The following is a 16,512-nucleotide window of genomic DNA, read 5'->3' on the forward strand; positions in this document are numbered from 1 at the left end:
CAACTATTAGTTATGAATCTGCATATCTGAAGGCCATAAGGTGTGTGGCAGAAAACTAACACTAGATCAATCTAAACAAGGATTGTGATATGGGGATGATTTTCTTCATCAGAGACAATGAAGCTGGTTAGAGTTAATGGGAAGATGGATGGAGCTTAATCCAGGACAATCCTGAAAGAAAACTGGTTAGAGGCTGCAGAAAACTTAAAACTTGAGACCAGCAGGAGAACATACAGTCTGTAGATGTGTAAAGCTGGCCGACACATTGCCCCAAATACTTGCAGCTGGAACTGCAGCCAAAGGTGTTTCATAAAAGTATAAACTCAGGGAGTCTGTGGAAGGCTCTATTCTGATTTTTAATATTAAGAAATGAAAACCTTACATTGGAAAGTATAGTGCCTTATCTAAGGCACTATACTTTCCAGTGCTGTGTAAACATGGAATAAAGCATGAAAAACATTCCTAGAAATGTTTGCAGCTACAGTATTCACTCTGAGAAAATTTGGGTTTTCCCAATAAGATCCCACGAGCAACAAACTTCTCATTGCACGTCTCTGTGTCTCTCACTTTTGAATATTTCCTCTCTGCTTGTTTATTGGTGGTCCTATACAGAAATATGTTTTTGGCTCAAGTCTAACCTGTAAAAAAGTATTCTCTGCAATCTGCATAATGTTATATTTCATGTTTAAAATGAATGTTCAAAAGTGCTATTTTCAAATCCAATTTAATGCATTTGGTAAACTTTCAGTGCATATGCAGTGATTTATCCTACAGTTTCATTGCAACACCGTATCCTGGCTATAGAATAGTGAATTTCTTTCCATCTCTCCATTCCTAGCTGTTATGCAAACAAGTCTTATCTGATCAGAGGACGAAACGATCTTAGTATTGCAGTCTAAAAACAAATGCATGTGTGCAGTCCAGCAGTCACCAGCATAACTGAGGAGTGTATAAGCAGCTCGCTGAGAATGAGTCACCTGTTGCACCCCTCAGCTCTCCAGTGATCCTTGCATAACATGCCAGACGTAAACCCTCCAAACCCTAACTTTAATTCTTAATTTAAAAAAATGGCTGACATGAGTGAGCAGGGCAAGGGCAGCTAATGGCTGTCAACAAACAGAGAGTTTGTTAAAGTTTAGAGCGACTTACCAGCTGTCCCGGGTTTCAGCAATGGCAAAAAAATAACGGCCCATAATAATAGTGATAACAAAGCTCCCCGTAAAGATGGTAAGCACTGCGGTCCGAGCATGTTACTAAGTTCTTTTGACACCTTTCATTCACATGGAAAAGAGAGCAGCCAGGGAAAAGATTTTGGTGTCTGATCTGCTCTGCTGTGCTCTCTGCTCTGCTCAGCAGCTGGAGTGTTACTGCCTTACCATTTATACACTCACACACACATGCACACACAGGCGCGCGCGCACACACACGCGCGCGCGCACACACACACACTCCTCTGACAGGAAACCAGAGGAAGGAGCTCTCTCTCTTGCTCCCTCTCTGTCTATGTCTGTGTCTGCGTTACTACCCAAATACTGGAAATCGGAACAGTAAACAACTCTCTGCACATTCAAAAACTCACTGCAGTGAAAATTTGCCAAGCAGTTCTGAATACCACACTACTTCTACACATTGGACAGACTGCAAAGATCTGGGGCCTAAAAGGTAAGGTGAGCTGAATAGTATGTTAGCATTTACACAATTCAAAGATTTCACAGAAACAATAAGAGATCCACTTGAATTATAAAACATTAAAAGAGTTAATATAATTCAGATGTAATAAATAAAATAAAAAGCAAATTTAAAACACAAAAAAACATTAAGCTGGTGAAATAAGCTGCTGCCTTCATTAAAAATTCCAGAGATCATCAACATAGATGTAGTAATGGATGCTTGTGATTCCTGAACATTCTAACCAATTTCCTTTTATCTAAGGGTTACAATTTTTTGATGGCCTGGCAAAGTGGGGACACATCTGAATAATGTGTATTTACGTGCAGTCATTTTAAATCATAAACATAGGATCTGCTGTTTAGAAACAGGTCTAAAAGAGTTTCCCAAATTGTGCAAATCCACAATTCTCCTTAAGAGTTCCGAGGTTCATTGCACTTTTCCATCGTTTTGAACATATTTTATGCTTTCAAAGACCAACTGCCAGCTTACTCTATCAAGATTATAAATTAGATCTAAATAGACTGTAGGTTGATGAAGTTAAAATATCTTTTTAACTTTATCTTTAAACTTTCAGCAGCAATTTGTTTTATATTTAGAGACAATCAAAAGTTTGGACACACTCCCTTAATTTTCTACATTGTAGATTAATACTGAAGCCTGTGAAGCTGTGTAGGAACACATATAGAATTACGTGGTAAACAAAACAATTTTAAACTGTAGCGAGGTCATGACCTCCCATCTACATCTATCACTGTGGTCACTAATCACATTCAGCCAAATCAGTGGCAAACTCCAACCCACAAAAAACAGAGTAATTATATAGAGAATACAATAGAACAATCAGATGAGACCAAGGCTGATGAAAGAAAATGACAGAAGCGGTTAATTGAAAACAATTTCATGGGACTACATCATGAAGCTGATCACGTGAATACTACTCTGAATTGTTTGCATTTAATATTGGTTCAAAAAGTTCTAAACTTTGATCCTGTGTGTTGTTTGGTGATTTCTAAGCTAATATATTACATAGTACATAAGCATAAGTAAGGTTTGGTTAGAACATTGTACAGGTTGTGCATTACAGTGTATCCACCGTCTATTATTTAATGTACACAGTAATAGTATTGGGTGTACCAAATATTAAAACACTAGTATATTATTACCCTGAGGTAAGTGAGACTCAAGATAAGTCTAACATGTAAAGTGTATAAAATAGTTGTAAGTTGAATTTAGGGTTTTAACGAACTCAGGGGCCCTCACCTACTGTAGATGGTTATAGGTAAGCTACACATGTCTCCAATCCCCCGTTTCTGTTTTCTTTCACTTACACATACAGGAAGATACTTATAGTACAAACTTAGTTTAGACCTCATACTTAGTGATATTAATCCTAATGTCTGCTTTAAGTTTTTCTAGTTAATCTATTGTAACAATTTATGGGAGTAGACTTCCTGTTATTTCCCAGGATGCTTAGCGGCATGCTTTTGTATCTTCGGTGGCCCCATAAGTGAGATTGAAGCGTATTATATGGACCTGCCTCTTGGGCGCTATTAAAGTTTGCTTTCGTTGTGTTGTTCAACTCTGGTGTCACTACTGATCCTAAACCACCCACGGTTACATTGGTGTCAGAAGTGGGATCCCGAAAATCTATAGCAGAAATTGAGCTGAACTGGAAATGGGAAGAGCAAGCGCCTTGGGGGTAAAACAGCTTACCCGCAACCGTCTGGACAGGGTAAACAAACCGCCTTTGTCAAGGCAGGCTGAAGAGCAGAGCATGGGTGGGACACAAGCCTGCAACGGTGAGCCTGATGAACCCAGTCCTGTCAGTGGGCAGGCTTTTTCAAGGCTGGTGAGTGCCCGCATTCCAGCTGTTTAGCTTACCATGATGATGCAACAGCTTGAAGAGAGGATCTCTATAGTGGGGACCCTGCAACTGGGTCACCTGCCAGCCTTACCCAAGCTTCCTCGTTATAATGCGGAGACAACGCTTGATGGCTACTTCAACCAGGTTGACATGGCTGCTGAACTGTGTGGCTTGTCCCCTGAGGAGACGGCGGTTGCTCTTAGCTTAGAGGGGGGTGCCCTCCAGGTGCTGTCTGACCTATGACCAGGGGAACGTCACAATTGTGCCATTGGTCCAAGAGCCTCTCCAGAAGCGCTTTGGGCGGGGGATCTATGCTGAACATGCAAGGAAATGGCTAATCAGTCGCCGGCGTCTGAATGGGCAGACCCTAGGATTCTACGTTGCAGATATCCAGCTGCAGACTAGACAAGGTTACCCTGATTTGGTGATAGAAGTGCAGGAAAAACTTGCCCTGCAAGCTTTCAGCTTTGGCCAGCCAGACTTTGTGAACATATTTGTGTCCACTCTCCTGGCAGTTGGTTGGCAGTCCTTGTGGAGGTGGAAAGGGTCACAAGCCCATGCTGAGCATCAAGAATAACAGCCCAGACGCAAGGTTGTATGCAGCTCAGGCCAGTACTGAGAGTGATGAGGAAGAGGGCAACCTGAGAAAAAATATCTGCTGCCCCACAGCAAACACCTGCACCATCTGCAGCAACAAGGAGGAGCAGAGTGCTTCAGGTGTGGAAAGTTAGGTCATCTGGCTCATGACTGTCCATCTCCAACTCCACGTAAGAGACTTCCTGTCCCCTTTAAACTGAGTGGGGGTGGTACTGAGGGGGGCCTACCACCACCACCAGAAGACACCCCTGTTACAGAGAATGCATTGCTTTTGGGCCGGCCACGCAGACTGAGGATGGGCCTTAACCAAGAGGTACATCTCTACGGACACGTGAATGCTCTAGGATGAGCACTCACGTTGCGGGTCCTTAACGTAGAGGTGGACGGTCAGAACAGCAAACACCTGTTCTGGCTGGCTGACATCCAAGACCCCTGCATAAGAGATGTTACTGCAGCCACACTCTTGCTGGGTCACAAAACCATCCAACTCCACCACCAAGGCCTGGAGGGGGCGCGACAAGTCTATGCACCAACACTATTGGTAGACACCAACCAAGATCACCTGGTGACTTGGGCAAGACACATGCTGGGCTGCCATTGGAAGAGATGAGGCAGGCTGTGCATGAGCTGTGCCAATGGAGTTGTGAAGGACTGAGCCAGGGGCAGAGTGAGCAGTTACGAGACCTGCTGGAGGCCTACAATGACATTTTTGCTGCCAAAGATACACCACACCAGTCTGGTCCAGCACAACATTGACACCGATGAGACAAGACCCATCCGTCTGCGGCCCCGTTTTCTGCCTCTAAAAAGGCAAGCTGCGGCGGAAAGACTGCATTCACCATTGGCTGCGGCAATTTAAAGTAATGCCTATTGGCCTCTGCAATGCCCCAGCTACCTTTGAACGCCTGATGGAGAAGGTTCTGGCCCATGTTCACATTATCAGTGCGGTGGAGTGTCCACAGACCCAAATAAGGTCAATGTGGTGACTGATTGGCCACAGCCACGTGATACCGGGGAGCCGCAAAGCTTCCTGGGGCTAGCCTCCTACTGCCGAGGTTTGTGAAGGACTTTGCCATCATTGCCAGTCCCCTGCTTCGGCTGACCGAGAGGGGACAGACATTCCACTCGGATGGGGACTGTGCTGCTGCTTTCTCCGCACTCAGAACAGCAGTTGTTGAGGCACCAGTGTTGCAATACCCTAACCCAAACCAGCCCTTTATTGTGGATAGATTTTATTAAAGCGGTTCCCTTAGCTGACCAGAAAAGAACTAAAGAGAGTTGCTGGCTGTGGTGCAGGGGGGTTCGCCAATTTCGCCACTACCTCAATGGGGGGAGATTTCTCCTCCACATCCCTGACCTGGCTGCTGAACTTCAAAGAACCAGAGGGTCAACTGGCTCAGTGGTTAGAGGCACTACAAGACTATGACTTCCAGATTGTCCACCGTGCTGGTCATCTCCATGCTAACACTGGTGGCCTGTCTCACCAGCCATGTGCAGTAGGAACTGACTGTTGTCAGTGTCAAAGGGTGGAGGAGCGTAACCCAGTGGGTCCCTGGAAAGTGGCCCTACAAGTTGCCAGCAATAACCCACAGCATCCTGAGAACTCCTGGGAGGTGGCAGAGACTACAGGCAGCATGGAGGCTATGGAGCCTAAGCAGTCACGGGAGGACCAGAACCGGGACGCAGATGCAGCACTGGACCCAAGACACTGTACTCCCAGTGATCCAACATTGTCTGCCACGGCGGGGTCCTTTATCGGCTGTGGCAGGTTCCAGCAACACAATGGAACATTCTCCAGCTACTGGTGCCACACCAGATACAGGCCAAGGTGCCTCAGATGGTCCATGGCCTGGTTGCCGTCAAGATGTAGAGCACCATGTTAATTGTTGTGAAGCCTGCACAGTGAAAAAGGGGCCAACCCATCGCTCACATGCCTCCCTGTAACAGTACCAGGTGGGGGCACCCATGGAATGGGTGGGCGTTGATGTCCTGGGTCCATTTCATGTAACAGAGAGAGGGAACCGCTACATCCCAGTTGCCATGGACTATTTCACCAAGTTGCCAAAGGCATATGCCTTCGACGACCAGAGCGCTGTCACCATGGTTGAGAGACTGGTAAGCGAGATGTTCTGCCTGTTTGGTGCTTCTGAAGAGCTGCACAGTGATCAGGGTTGGAACTTTGAGGCAGAGGTGCTCAGGGAAGTCTGCCGGCGGCTTGGCATCAAGAAGACACGGACTACCCTGCTTCATCCCCAGAGCAATGGGCTGGTTGAGCGTTTCAACCGGACCCTATCCACCCAGCTTGCCATTCTGATCGACCAACACCAGCGGAACTGGGATCTGCACCTGCATGTAATCATGTGGGCTTACCGGACCGCAGTCCAAGAGTCCACTCACTGCACCCTGTCTTGCTGATGCTTGGCCATGAACTGCATACTCCGGTGGACTTAGTGTTTGGACCACCCCCAGAAACAGAGAGGTCGGCCAGGCCAGGATTGAGCTACTTCAGCGGCTTAAAAGAGTGTCTCTGGGTTGCTCATGAACTGGCTTGAGCGGGCCTAGCTGTGGCAGGGATCAAGCAGAAGTGGGCTTACAACTCGCTCTGCCATCGACAGGATTTTGTGTCTGGGGACAAGGTTTGGGTGTTCTGCCCTAAGCGAAAAAAGGGACTGTCTATTAAAGTGTAATAGACAGTTGCTATTCAACTCTGGTGTCATTATTGATCCTAACCCATCCACGGTTACACTATGATTTTATGGTTTTTAATATTATTTCAAATTTCACATACATACCAAGTGACAAATCCTATACTTACCTCAGGAAACCCACACATTCAAATCTGACAAGTACACAAGAATTTCTGCATTTTTATTTAGCTAACTATAATTCCAAGATGAGTAGCAACTTTAATTAATAGAAGGATATAGTTTATATGTAAAGTCAGCATATTTGATCCAGAAGGGAGATATTAAATTATTAACATAAATTTAAACAACTGAGATGTATATGGGTCAATTGTGGATGATTCCAACTTTTATAACTGTCTCTTTTCAGCTCTTTCAATACAGACTAACACAGCACTTGTGGGAGGAGAGTTTACGTCAGTATGAATGTCAGACAGGCCAGGCAGATCATCTGCACTTTGTAACTTGCAGTCAGTTAATACACCAAAGCATAAGTTAAATTGAAAGAAATTGAGATTTTATTGTTACAGAATTAACATTTATTACCATATAAACACACAAAAAGTACCGAAAACTGGTACCATTGCGTACTGAAACCAATTCCCAGGTACCGGGCAGCAGTCCAGCCATAACCTACATCATACACTAGGGTGGTTTGCAGATGAGTGCAAAGCAGTGGGGATGAGAATCGGTTCCTCTAAGCCCAAGCCCATGGATCTTGACCGGAAAAGAGTGGCAATCTGTAGTTACTTTGTCTAATAACAGAATAATTTTCCATGACATTTTCAAAACATGAGAGGAAGTCTTTGTTAATCTTTAGTCAACAAACAGGAAGTGATCACAGCTTCCATTAGGAGGGTTGGATTTCTGCCAAATAACTTCTCGCTAGAGCTGCAGTGAGCCAGCCCAAACAACATTTCAAGGCTTGCCTATACTACTACCTAGCGGCCTAGTGCAGACCTGTGTGGCAGATTCGCTGCAGGCAATGAAGCGGCAGTGCGGGTCGCCCACGGTTGCCACACGCACCGGGGCAGCACTAAGGTGAGAGGGGCGCCCAGTGCTTATTGCAGCTATAATTCAATTTGAAACTTTACTTTACTCTGACATTTAAAATGACTAAGTAAAACTGAAGTACATTAGAAACTAAAATCTTTATGTTTCACCTGTTAAACTAATTTAAAACAATTATCAAAAAACTAATTCATTTGGTTTTTTAAATCATTTGTTAAATGATTTAATTAATCGCATTTATTATTATTGATTTAGTTTTTCTGTTTTTCTTTAAAAAACGATCTAAAAAATGTTTTTATTACCCAGGAGTGGCAAGGGGAAGTACTAGATCTTCCAGAAAAATCAGAAGTTCCTGTGGATGAGTCTCCATTCTCTTTCAAGAAAAAGCTGGATCAGTTTTCTAGCAAATCAATAAAGGTGGGAAATCCTGAATGGTTTACAATGTCAGTGTCACATTCATCTCAGTCATACACCATCGTAAATGATTAACAATCAGCTGTAGAACTAACTAAAATACCTGCCCATTTTTCACCAGAAATAAACCCGAATGTAGCACAAACAGGTTGTCAGGCATTGCAAAATACTCCTAAAATTCAGCATTTTACTATGATCTCCTTCTCATATGATGAGGTTTAGTTTGGTAAAATGACCAAAACAAAACGAAGAAATAAAGGTGGGAAAAACGGAACTGAACAGAGGACCAGAGCCTGCTGTTGGAGGAGAAGAGAGAAGGGTTGAAAGATAGATTTGGTTTTGGGATCACGGTGCAAACTATGGGCAGAAAATTGTGCCATCAGGAACTGAATTGAATTGCTCAGAGTGAATCTGTGTTTGTATAATTTGAAATTAAATGCATTGTTTTAAAAATTTATTTCACCAAACTGAAACTGAATTTATTGGTTTGAAACTGAATTCATTTGATTTTAAAATGTATTTCGTTGTATTTAAAATTCAGTTGACTACTTGCAATTTTAGATCTGAAATTCAATTTCAGTTCCAAAATTCAGTTTTTTGTGTCACACATCCGGGTCCTTGAGAATAGCCACAGATTAATCAAACACAGATTCATTGATTTACGTTTCACATCAGGTTATACAGGGGTTGGACAATGAAACTGAAACACCTGTCATTTTAGTGTGGGAGGTTTCATGGCTAAATTGGACCAGCCTGGTAGCCAGTCTTCATTGAATGCACATTGCACCAGTAAGAGCAGAGTGTGAAGGTTCAATTAGCAGGGTAAGAGCACAGTTTTGCTCAAAATATTGAAATGCAGACAACATTATGGGTGACATACCAGAGTTCAAAAGAGGACAAATTGTTGGTGCACGTCTTGCTGGCGCATCTGTGACCAAGACAGCAAGTCTTTGTGATGTATCAAGAGCCACGGTATCCAGGTTAATGTCAGCATACCACCAAGAAGAACGAACCACATCCAACAGGATTAACTGTGGACGCAGGAGGAAGCTGTCTGAAAGGGATGTTCGGGTGCTAACCCGGATTGTATCCAAAAAACAAAAAACCACGGCTGCCCAAATCACGGCAGAATTAAATGTGCACCTCAACTCTCCTGTTTCCACCAGAACTGTCCATCAGGAGCTCCACAGGGTCAATATACACGGCCGGGCTGCTATAGCCAAACCTTTGGTCACTCATGCCAATGCCAAACGTCAGTTTCAGTGGTGCAAGGAGCGCAAATCTTGGGCTGTGGACAATGTGAAACATGTATTGTTTTCTGATGAGTCCACCTTTACTGTTTTCCGCACATCCGGGAGAGTTACGGTGTGGAGAAGACCCAAAGAAGCGTACCACCCAGACTGTTGCATGCCCAGAGTGAAGCATGAGGGTGGATCAGTGATGGTTTGGGCTGCCATATCATGGCATTCCCTTGGCCCAATACTTGTGCTAGATGGGCGCGTCACTGCCAAGGACTACTGAACCATTCTTGAGGACCATGTGCATCCAATGGTTCAAACATTGTATCCTGAAGGTGGTGCCGTGTATCAGGATGACAATGCACCAATACACACAGCAAGACTGGTGAAAGATTGGTTTGATTAACATGAAAGTGAAGTTGAACATCTCCCATGGCCTGCACAGTCACCAGATCTAAATATTATTGAGCCACTTTGGGGTGTTTTGGAGGAACGAGTCAGAAAACGTTTTCCTCCACCAGTATCACGTAGTGACCTGGCCACTATCCTGCAAGAAGAATGGCTTAAAGTCCCTCTGACCACTGTGCAGGACTTGCATATGTCATTCCCAAGATGAATTGACGCTGTATTGGCCGCAAAAGGAGGCACTACACCATACTAATAAATTATTGTGGTCTAAAATCAGGTGTTTCAGTTTCATTGTCCAACCCCTGTACTTCCTGTCAGGGTTTGAAAACTTTTGTATTGTTTATCACTCATGTCTGCTCTAAGTGCGTTTCCCTCCCCCCCCAACACACACACACACACACCCTGAATGTTTGTTGAACTGTGTGTGAACCAGCATGTATAAATAAAGAGAGAGGGGTGCCAACACATTGTAGTCTGCACTGCAGAGTGTGAGCTACCCTTGCTGCAAGTAAAACTGACTCTGAGTTGACTAATTAACACCTAACACTTCCTTTACGGCATTTTGAGCTGGAGCAGTGCTGCATAGATGAGCTTGGCAGATGTCAAATTAGCATCTATAAGAAGTGTCATGTAAACAAATGATGGTCAAATAGTAACCTATTAGCTAGACATGCCAAATTAGCATAGTTTGTAAACGCCAACCACAGAGCTGTGAAGGCGAACAAATGGAACTTGAAGGTTAATACCGCTGTCTCCACTGTAAATAACAATATGGTTTTTATTTACCCCTTTACATATACCTGATAGCTTATAATCCTATTTTGTTTAATATGTTACTGTTTTATGATCTTGTTCATTATTCAGCCATTTAAAATGTTCAAAATAATTTTTGTTCAAAATAATTTTTGTGTTCATAAATCTAACACTGACAATGATGACAAATACAAATTTGTTTAATTTATTTGTAAAGCTTTTAACAACTTAAACACTAACATATTAACTTTGGGAACAGAGTTTGAATCAGTTTATTAGTAGATGTTGGGACCCACAGCCACGGATTTCAACATTAAACTCCGGTATGGACTTTTCTGGAACTTTTAAAATAAAGTGCATTAACCTTCTTCCGGCACAGCCAGGAAACGGGATAACTGTGGACTTCCTGTGACGCTGCTACCCAAATAAAAGCACAGCTGTTGCTACATCCGCCCTCTTTCCACAAAGCCTTCGAGAGGGACCGGTCAGGAGAGGCGCGCTAATGTCTTTTGCTGGCAAAAATACATAAACTCTTCAAACTGGATCCAAGAGTGTCATAAGATCACGCGATCATATGCACAAGTTAAGTATGAGTGGAGCACTGTTTGTGTACCCAGTGATTTCATTCATAAAGAGGGGAAATTAAGGTATAAGAATTGCTTACTTTCTCTCCGAGGCCTGCCAAGACCGTGTCGCAGAGAAATCCCCAGTAGAGAAGCTGTTTTTACAAGCCAAGTCTGAAGGAAGGACAACAGCCCGCACCGCCATGTTTACGGTAATGCACAGCTGGTTGACGGACAGAACGGGCCGCCCAGCTACAGCTCCGAAGCTAACCCTTTTGTTCACAGAGCGAACACACCTTCAACCCCCGAGGTTAGCTGAAAGCTAACCGCTTGTTGACTGTGGACGTTTCTTCAAGCTTCGCCCCTTGGACAACGTTTCCTCACCACGGTTCATGAGGTTAGGTGTTTAGGGCAGAGACAGATTTAGAATGAAATGATCTAAACGTTTTTCATTTTATGAAGTTTTGTTTGTGTTGAACTCAGCTATCTTGGTGCTAGCAGGCTATCTGCAGCACATGTGTTCAGGTTGTGTTCTTTGTGTGTTTTTAAAGTTAAGACAAACTTTACTTGAAGGGTGGTTTTAAACAGAAGATTGATCATAACGCGCCCTCCGCGCTTATGCATTTTAACCCTTTTATTAACGGTATTTTAAAGGTATGTGTTGATTCTGGTGCTAAGCTATTATCTTCTTTGTTAGCTCAAATGCTAACTGGTAAGAACACATGCTTGCTACTAAAGACTATTTAATAGAAAGGTTGTTAGTTTTCAAGCTAGTGAATAATACTCCCTAACATCATTTTACTAGATTTGATAACTAAGTAAACACCATTAAGCCCCATTTCTCCAGAAAGATTTGGCTCTTTTCCTAAATATTCCCTTAATAATATTTCTTTAAATATTATTTTAATAAATAAAGGCAGCTAATTAGACACCATTGAGAATTGGTCATTCAGAAGGTTGGTTTTATTCAGCAGATCATTATTTAAAACCTTATTTTATTAAAATAATATTTTATCTGATCTTGCATTGTGAATGGTTGTCTAAACGTTTGCTGATTATTGCCTAAGTTGGTTCCAAGACTAACTTAACTTCACTTCCAGATTCTTCAAGATAATCCTTGGTTCTCAAACATAAACATTGCATGGTAATGTTGCATCACTCTTTTGGTCATGGTTTTCAATCATCTTTGATCAACTTGTTTATATTGTACATAGCCCATTAGTCTTCGTTATTCTTTAATTCTGCTTGGTAGTTTAGTTGGACTGTTTTAGCATAGTAAAGAATTTGTTGATTGAAATATGTTTGACTTCGAGTTGACTTATTTTTGTTAATACATTCTTGTATTTTAAGAAATTGTGTGAATTCATTCCATGTGTGTGCAGAGTTTTGCTGTTCAATAATGTCAGAGCTCGTCTCACACCTTTCTATTTTGTCCTAATACCATCGCCTTACTGGGCTGGTATTCACAGGACAACCCTTAACAGACCGAAATATTATTTGATAAAATATTAAAATATTAATATTAAATAATATTCTCAGATTCATAATCACAACATAGAGCTTAATAATAATAATTATTATTATAATAAATAAACCAAATATTAATAATAGATATCATGTGATTATCTGTTTAACTTCCACCCACTGGGGAAACTGAGCGGGAGTTTGAAAACAATGTGCCGGGAGTCAGCTGTTCTGTCAGGGATTAATGCACCTCAACCACCCGGTCAGCTGACAGCTGACAAGGCGAGCTGGCAATTAGGACACTGACATCATGTCATTGCACTTGTGCAATTAAGTGATATCTTGATACACCGCTCAGATATTTCATGTTTACGCAACTACATTCTCATCTAAAAACATTGTAAAATTCAGTTTGTTTCACGGAATGCGCAATATATCCAATTTTATTCACAGCTTTTCTCTTTCATCTGGCCATTGCTACTTCTGTTTGAACAATCTACTTCGAACTGCAATGAATCATGGGATAGGGTGGGTCATAGAGGAAACACCGAAACCATCCTTCAAATCTGGGGAAAAGAAGCACGCATAATATGGAGGACCGATCCTGACAAAATAAAAAATAAAAGCAGAAATATATATATTTTTGTCCTGAAAGAGCTTGTTTTAGGCATTTGCATAGAAATATTTTAATATGTTCTGCAAATTAAGACAAATGTAAAATAAAAATAAAAAGACTTATTTTACACTGATATTAAGCAAGATGTTTTTTGTTTTTTGTTTTTATTGTTTAGGTACAAAGGAGCAGACGGGCCAGTTTATTAAGCTCTGGGGTGAGAATGACCACCTTTTTACTGGAGCTAAAAACTCAGCCACCGTGGCTTGGAGGTACAATAATAACATTCTTTGCAGTCAGTTTCTGTCCAGTTTCAAAAACTCCTATCTTTCTAACTTTCATAAATATTCATCCAGTGATTAACATACTTCTTTTGGTTTTCCCTCTTTCTTTTTGCTTGTTTATGACAATTCTGGAGAAGATGGACCAACAGGGGAAGGTCAGCCCCTTGCAGGCCCAAAACAAAGTGGGAGAATATGAAAAAGAAATATAAAGTTTGTTCAGAACTTCTCATGTCACACACAAATATGACATGACAACATGACTACTGTATGCAAGCAAGGATAATATCATAGATGTGATTAATGTCTGAGGGGTATAACTAATTGTCACATTTTGTTAGCACCATCTTCTAATTCTGCATATCTCTGATTACATCTTAGTGATGTGGTCCAGCCAGCCCTTTAAACTTGATGGATGAAAGAGGCATCACAGACATCTGCAGACCACCTGTGTGATGCTTCGCTCACCATCCAGAAAGACAAACCACAGATCTCAGTTGCAGCGTCCCATCCACGTCTCTGACCTTGTGAGAGATTTAGCCACACCGCCAGAGACTTTCTGTTCAGAAAGACATCTGCCTCTTTGTTCTGTTCAAGAGGTTTTTCCAGGAACCGGTCACTCAGGTTGATCCTGCTGTCGCCGTTGTAAATATTTGTACATAGTTTTATTTTATGCCTTAATGTTCTTTTTTTCCACATTCTGTTTAAAATGCTATTTGTAATTTTCAAAATAAACTGTGTTTAGAAATTTAAATGAAGTTGATGTATTGTTAGGTCAAATGGAAATAAAATACATTGGTGACAAAAACAATTTAGAAATTTATTAGAACAGCTTAAAACTTTAAAAACTATCTGAACAAAACATATTTATTTATTTCTTATATAGCACCTTATTTCGGTACCATTCTTTCTAAGATGGAAAACAGTCTGTCCATTCTCTGTGCCCTCATGTCCTCCCTGATCAACTCCATCATCTCTGTCCCTCTTTCTTTTCTGACCCCTTCCTGCTGGCTCACTGTCTTCCTTCTCTGTCTGGTTGCCCACCGCTCAGCTTGGCCCTGGAGTGTCCTCAGGGATGGAGGCAATTAGGACAAGAGGTGTTGTGGAAGACCTCTGTCCCAACACCTCATCCATAAGAACAAACCAGGGCCAAGTAGCACCAGTGGGCTTTTCACTGACTCCCTCTCCTGACCCTGGATACTTACAATCCTAAAGTTAGAGGGAATAAAAGAAGAGTTGACTAAACAGAGAAACCAATAAGACTTTGAGAAATATTTTTTATTTGTGTGTGACATGAGAAGTTCTGAACATACATTATATTTATTTTTCATATTGTCCCACTTTTGTTTGGGCCTGCAAGGGGGTGACCTTCCCCTGTTGGTCCATCTTCTCCAGAATTGTCCTAAACAAGCAAAAAGAAAGAGGGAAAACCAAAAGAAGTATGTTAATCACTGGATGGATATTTATGAAAGTTAGAAAGATAGGAGTTATTGAAACAGGGCAGAAACTGACAACAAAGATTGTTGTTATTGTAACTCCAAGCCACGGTGGCTGAGTTTTTAGCTCCAGTAAAAAGGTGGTCATTCTCACCCCAGAGCTTAATAAACTGGCCCGTCTGCTCCTTTGTCCCTAAACAATAAAAACAAAAAACAAAAAACATCTTGCTTAATATCAGTGTAAAATAAGTCTTTTTATTTTTATTTTACATTTGTCTTAATTTGCAGAACATATTAAAATATTTCTATGCAAATGCCTAAAACAAGCTCTTTCAAACTTTTCACTTCTTTACTGAGATTTGCTTGCATTTGAAAGTGTATTTCTCTTCAGCTGTACCTGGAATCACAAATTATGATGCTAGCTGAATTATAAATACACTTTTAAAAACACATATAGCACATTTCTTCATCAAAAATGAATATTTAAAAGCTTATTTATTCTTAATCACACTCTCCAGCGATATGGTAAGATTACATAAAATCGTCCATTTATTCAAGTTAACTTTAATATCACCTGTAATGTCAAATCGACTCACATGAACAAATGACACAATACATTAAAATAACACTAATATAAACTGTTAGAAATCACTTGTGTTTAACGTTCACTGTGATGACTGGCAGCAGGAGCTCAGTGCCGATAGTCCGGTCCTGTCCGATCTCTACCGGGCTAGCTAGCCCCACCGCCGGTAGCGCTGGCGAGGCAAGCCGGCAGTTACTACGGTGGGAGCGGAAAACTCCGAACACGTCGGAGCACGTTTGAAATTAAGCAGTCAGTCAGTCAGTCATTTTCTACCACTTATTCCATAGTGGGTCGCGGGGGAGCTGGTGCCTATCTCCAGCAGTCTATGGGCGAGAGGCGGGGTACACCCTGGACAGGTCGCCAGTCCATCGCAGGGCAACACACAAACAACCATACACACACTCATTCACACACCTAAGGGCAATTTAGAGAGACCAATTAACCTAACAGGCATGTCTTTGGACTGTGGGAGGAAGCCGGAGTACCCGGTGAGAACCCACGCATGCACGGGGAGAACATGCAAACTCCATGAAATTAAGTAATGTCTTGATAAATCAAGCAGATTTTTCACGTCTACAGTTATATTCCCGCACTAAAAACATTGTAAAAGTTCATTTGTGTCACAGAAAGTAATTTTTCAGTTTACTCACAGCTTTTGCCACTGTGGTCCGCCATGGCTGCCCCTGTTTGACCAAAACGCTTCGACCCGCAATGAATTATGGGAAAAGATGGACCGCGAAGGATACTCACAACTCATCCTTCAAATCGGGCAAAAGAAGGACACATTTGTCGGCAGCATCTGACAGACCTTCCGCGCCGCGCTGTGATGTAATCGGCCCGCAAGTACGCACTTGGAAGGATCCAGCCCCTGAATTGGGACACACCCTCGGCCTGCACATGGATCTCTTTCTTCCTGTATATAGGAGAGGAGT

General features: G+C 42.1%; 1 protein-coding gene and 2 long non-coding RNA genes across 5 annotated transcripts in view; 2 read left to right on the forward strand and 1 right to left on the reverse strand.

Annotated features, from left to right (window-relative positions):
* Positions 1–1,345, reverse strand: part of tgfbr2b (transforming growth factor beta receptor 2b) — a 70,844-nt gene extending 69,499 nt beyond the window's left edge. For 2 of the 3 annotated variants that reach the window (XM_047361366.1, XM_047361365.1), the window contains exon 1: positions 1,150–1,345. In XM_047361366.1, coding sequence (XP_047217322.1) covers positions 1,150–1,249 — 100 coding nt within the window. In that variant the 5' untranslated portion in view covers positions 1,250–1,345. The remainder of the gene's footprint in view (positions 1–1,149) is intronic. The other variant, XM_047361367.1, reaches the window with a different exon arrangement.
* A 204-nt stretch (positions 1,346–1,549) lies between these two features.
* Positions 1,550–11,079, forward strand: LOC124865510. The gene is made up of 3 exons (XR_007037613.1): positions 1,550–1,662; positions 8,134–8,244; positions 11,020–11,079. It is a non-coding gene; the product is annotated as an uncharacterized LOC124865510 (long non-coding RNA).
* Positions 11,080–11,270: 191 nt separating this feature from the next.
* LOC124866206 lies at positions 11,271–13,871 on the forward strand. The gene is made up of 3 exons (XR_007037748.1): positions 11,271–11,415; positions 13,459–13,552; positions 13,702–13,871. It is a non-coding gene; the product is annotated as an uncharacterized LOC124866206 (long non-coding RNA).
* The last annotated feature ends 2,641 nt before the right edge of the window (positions 13,872–16,512 follow it).

Source organism: Girardinichthys multiradiatus, chromosome 3 (genome assembly GCF_021462225.1).
Source record: "Girardinichthys multiradiatus isolate DD_20200921_A chromosome 3, DD_fGirMul_XY1, whole genome shotgun sequence".
In the NCBI taxonomy this organism is placed as follows: Eukaryota; Metazoa; Chordata; class Actinopteri; order Cyprinodontiformes; family Goodeidae; genus Girardinichthys; species Girardinichthys multiradiatus.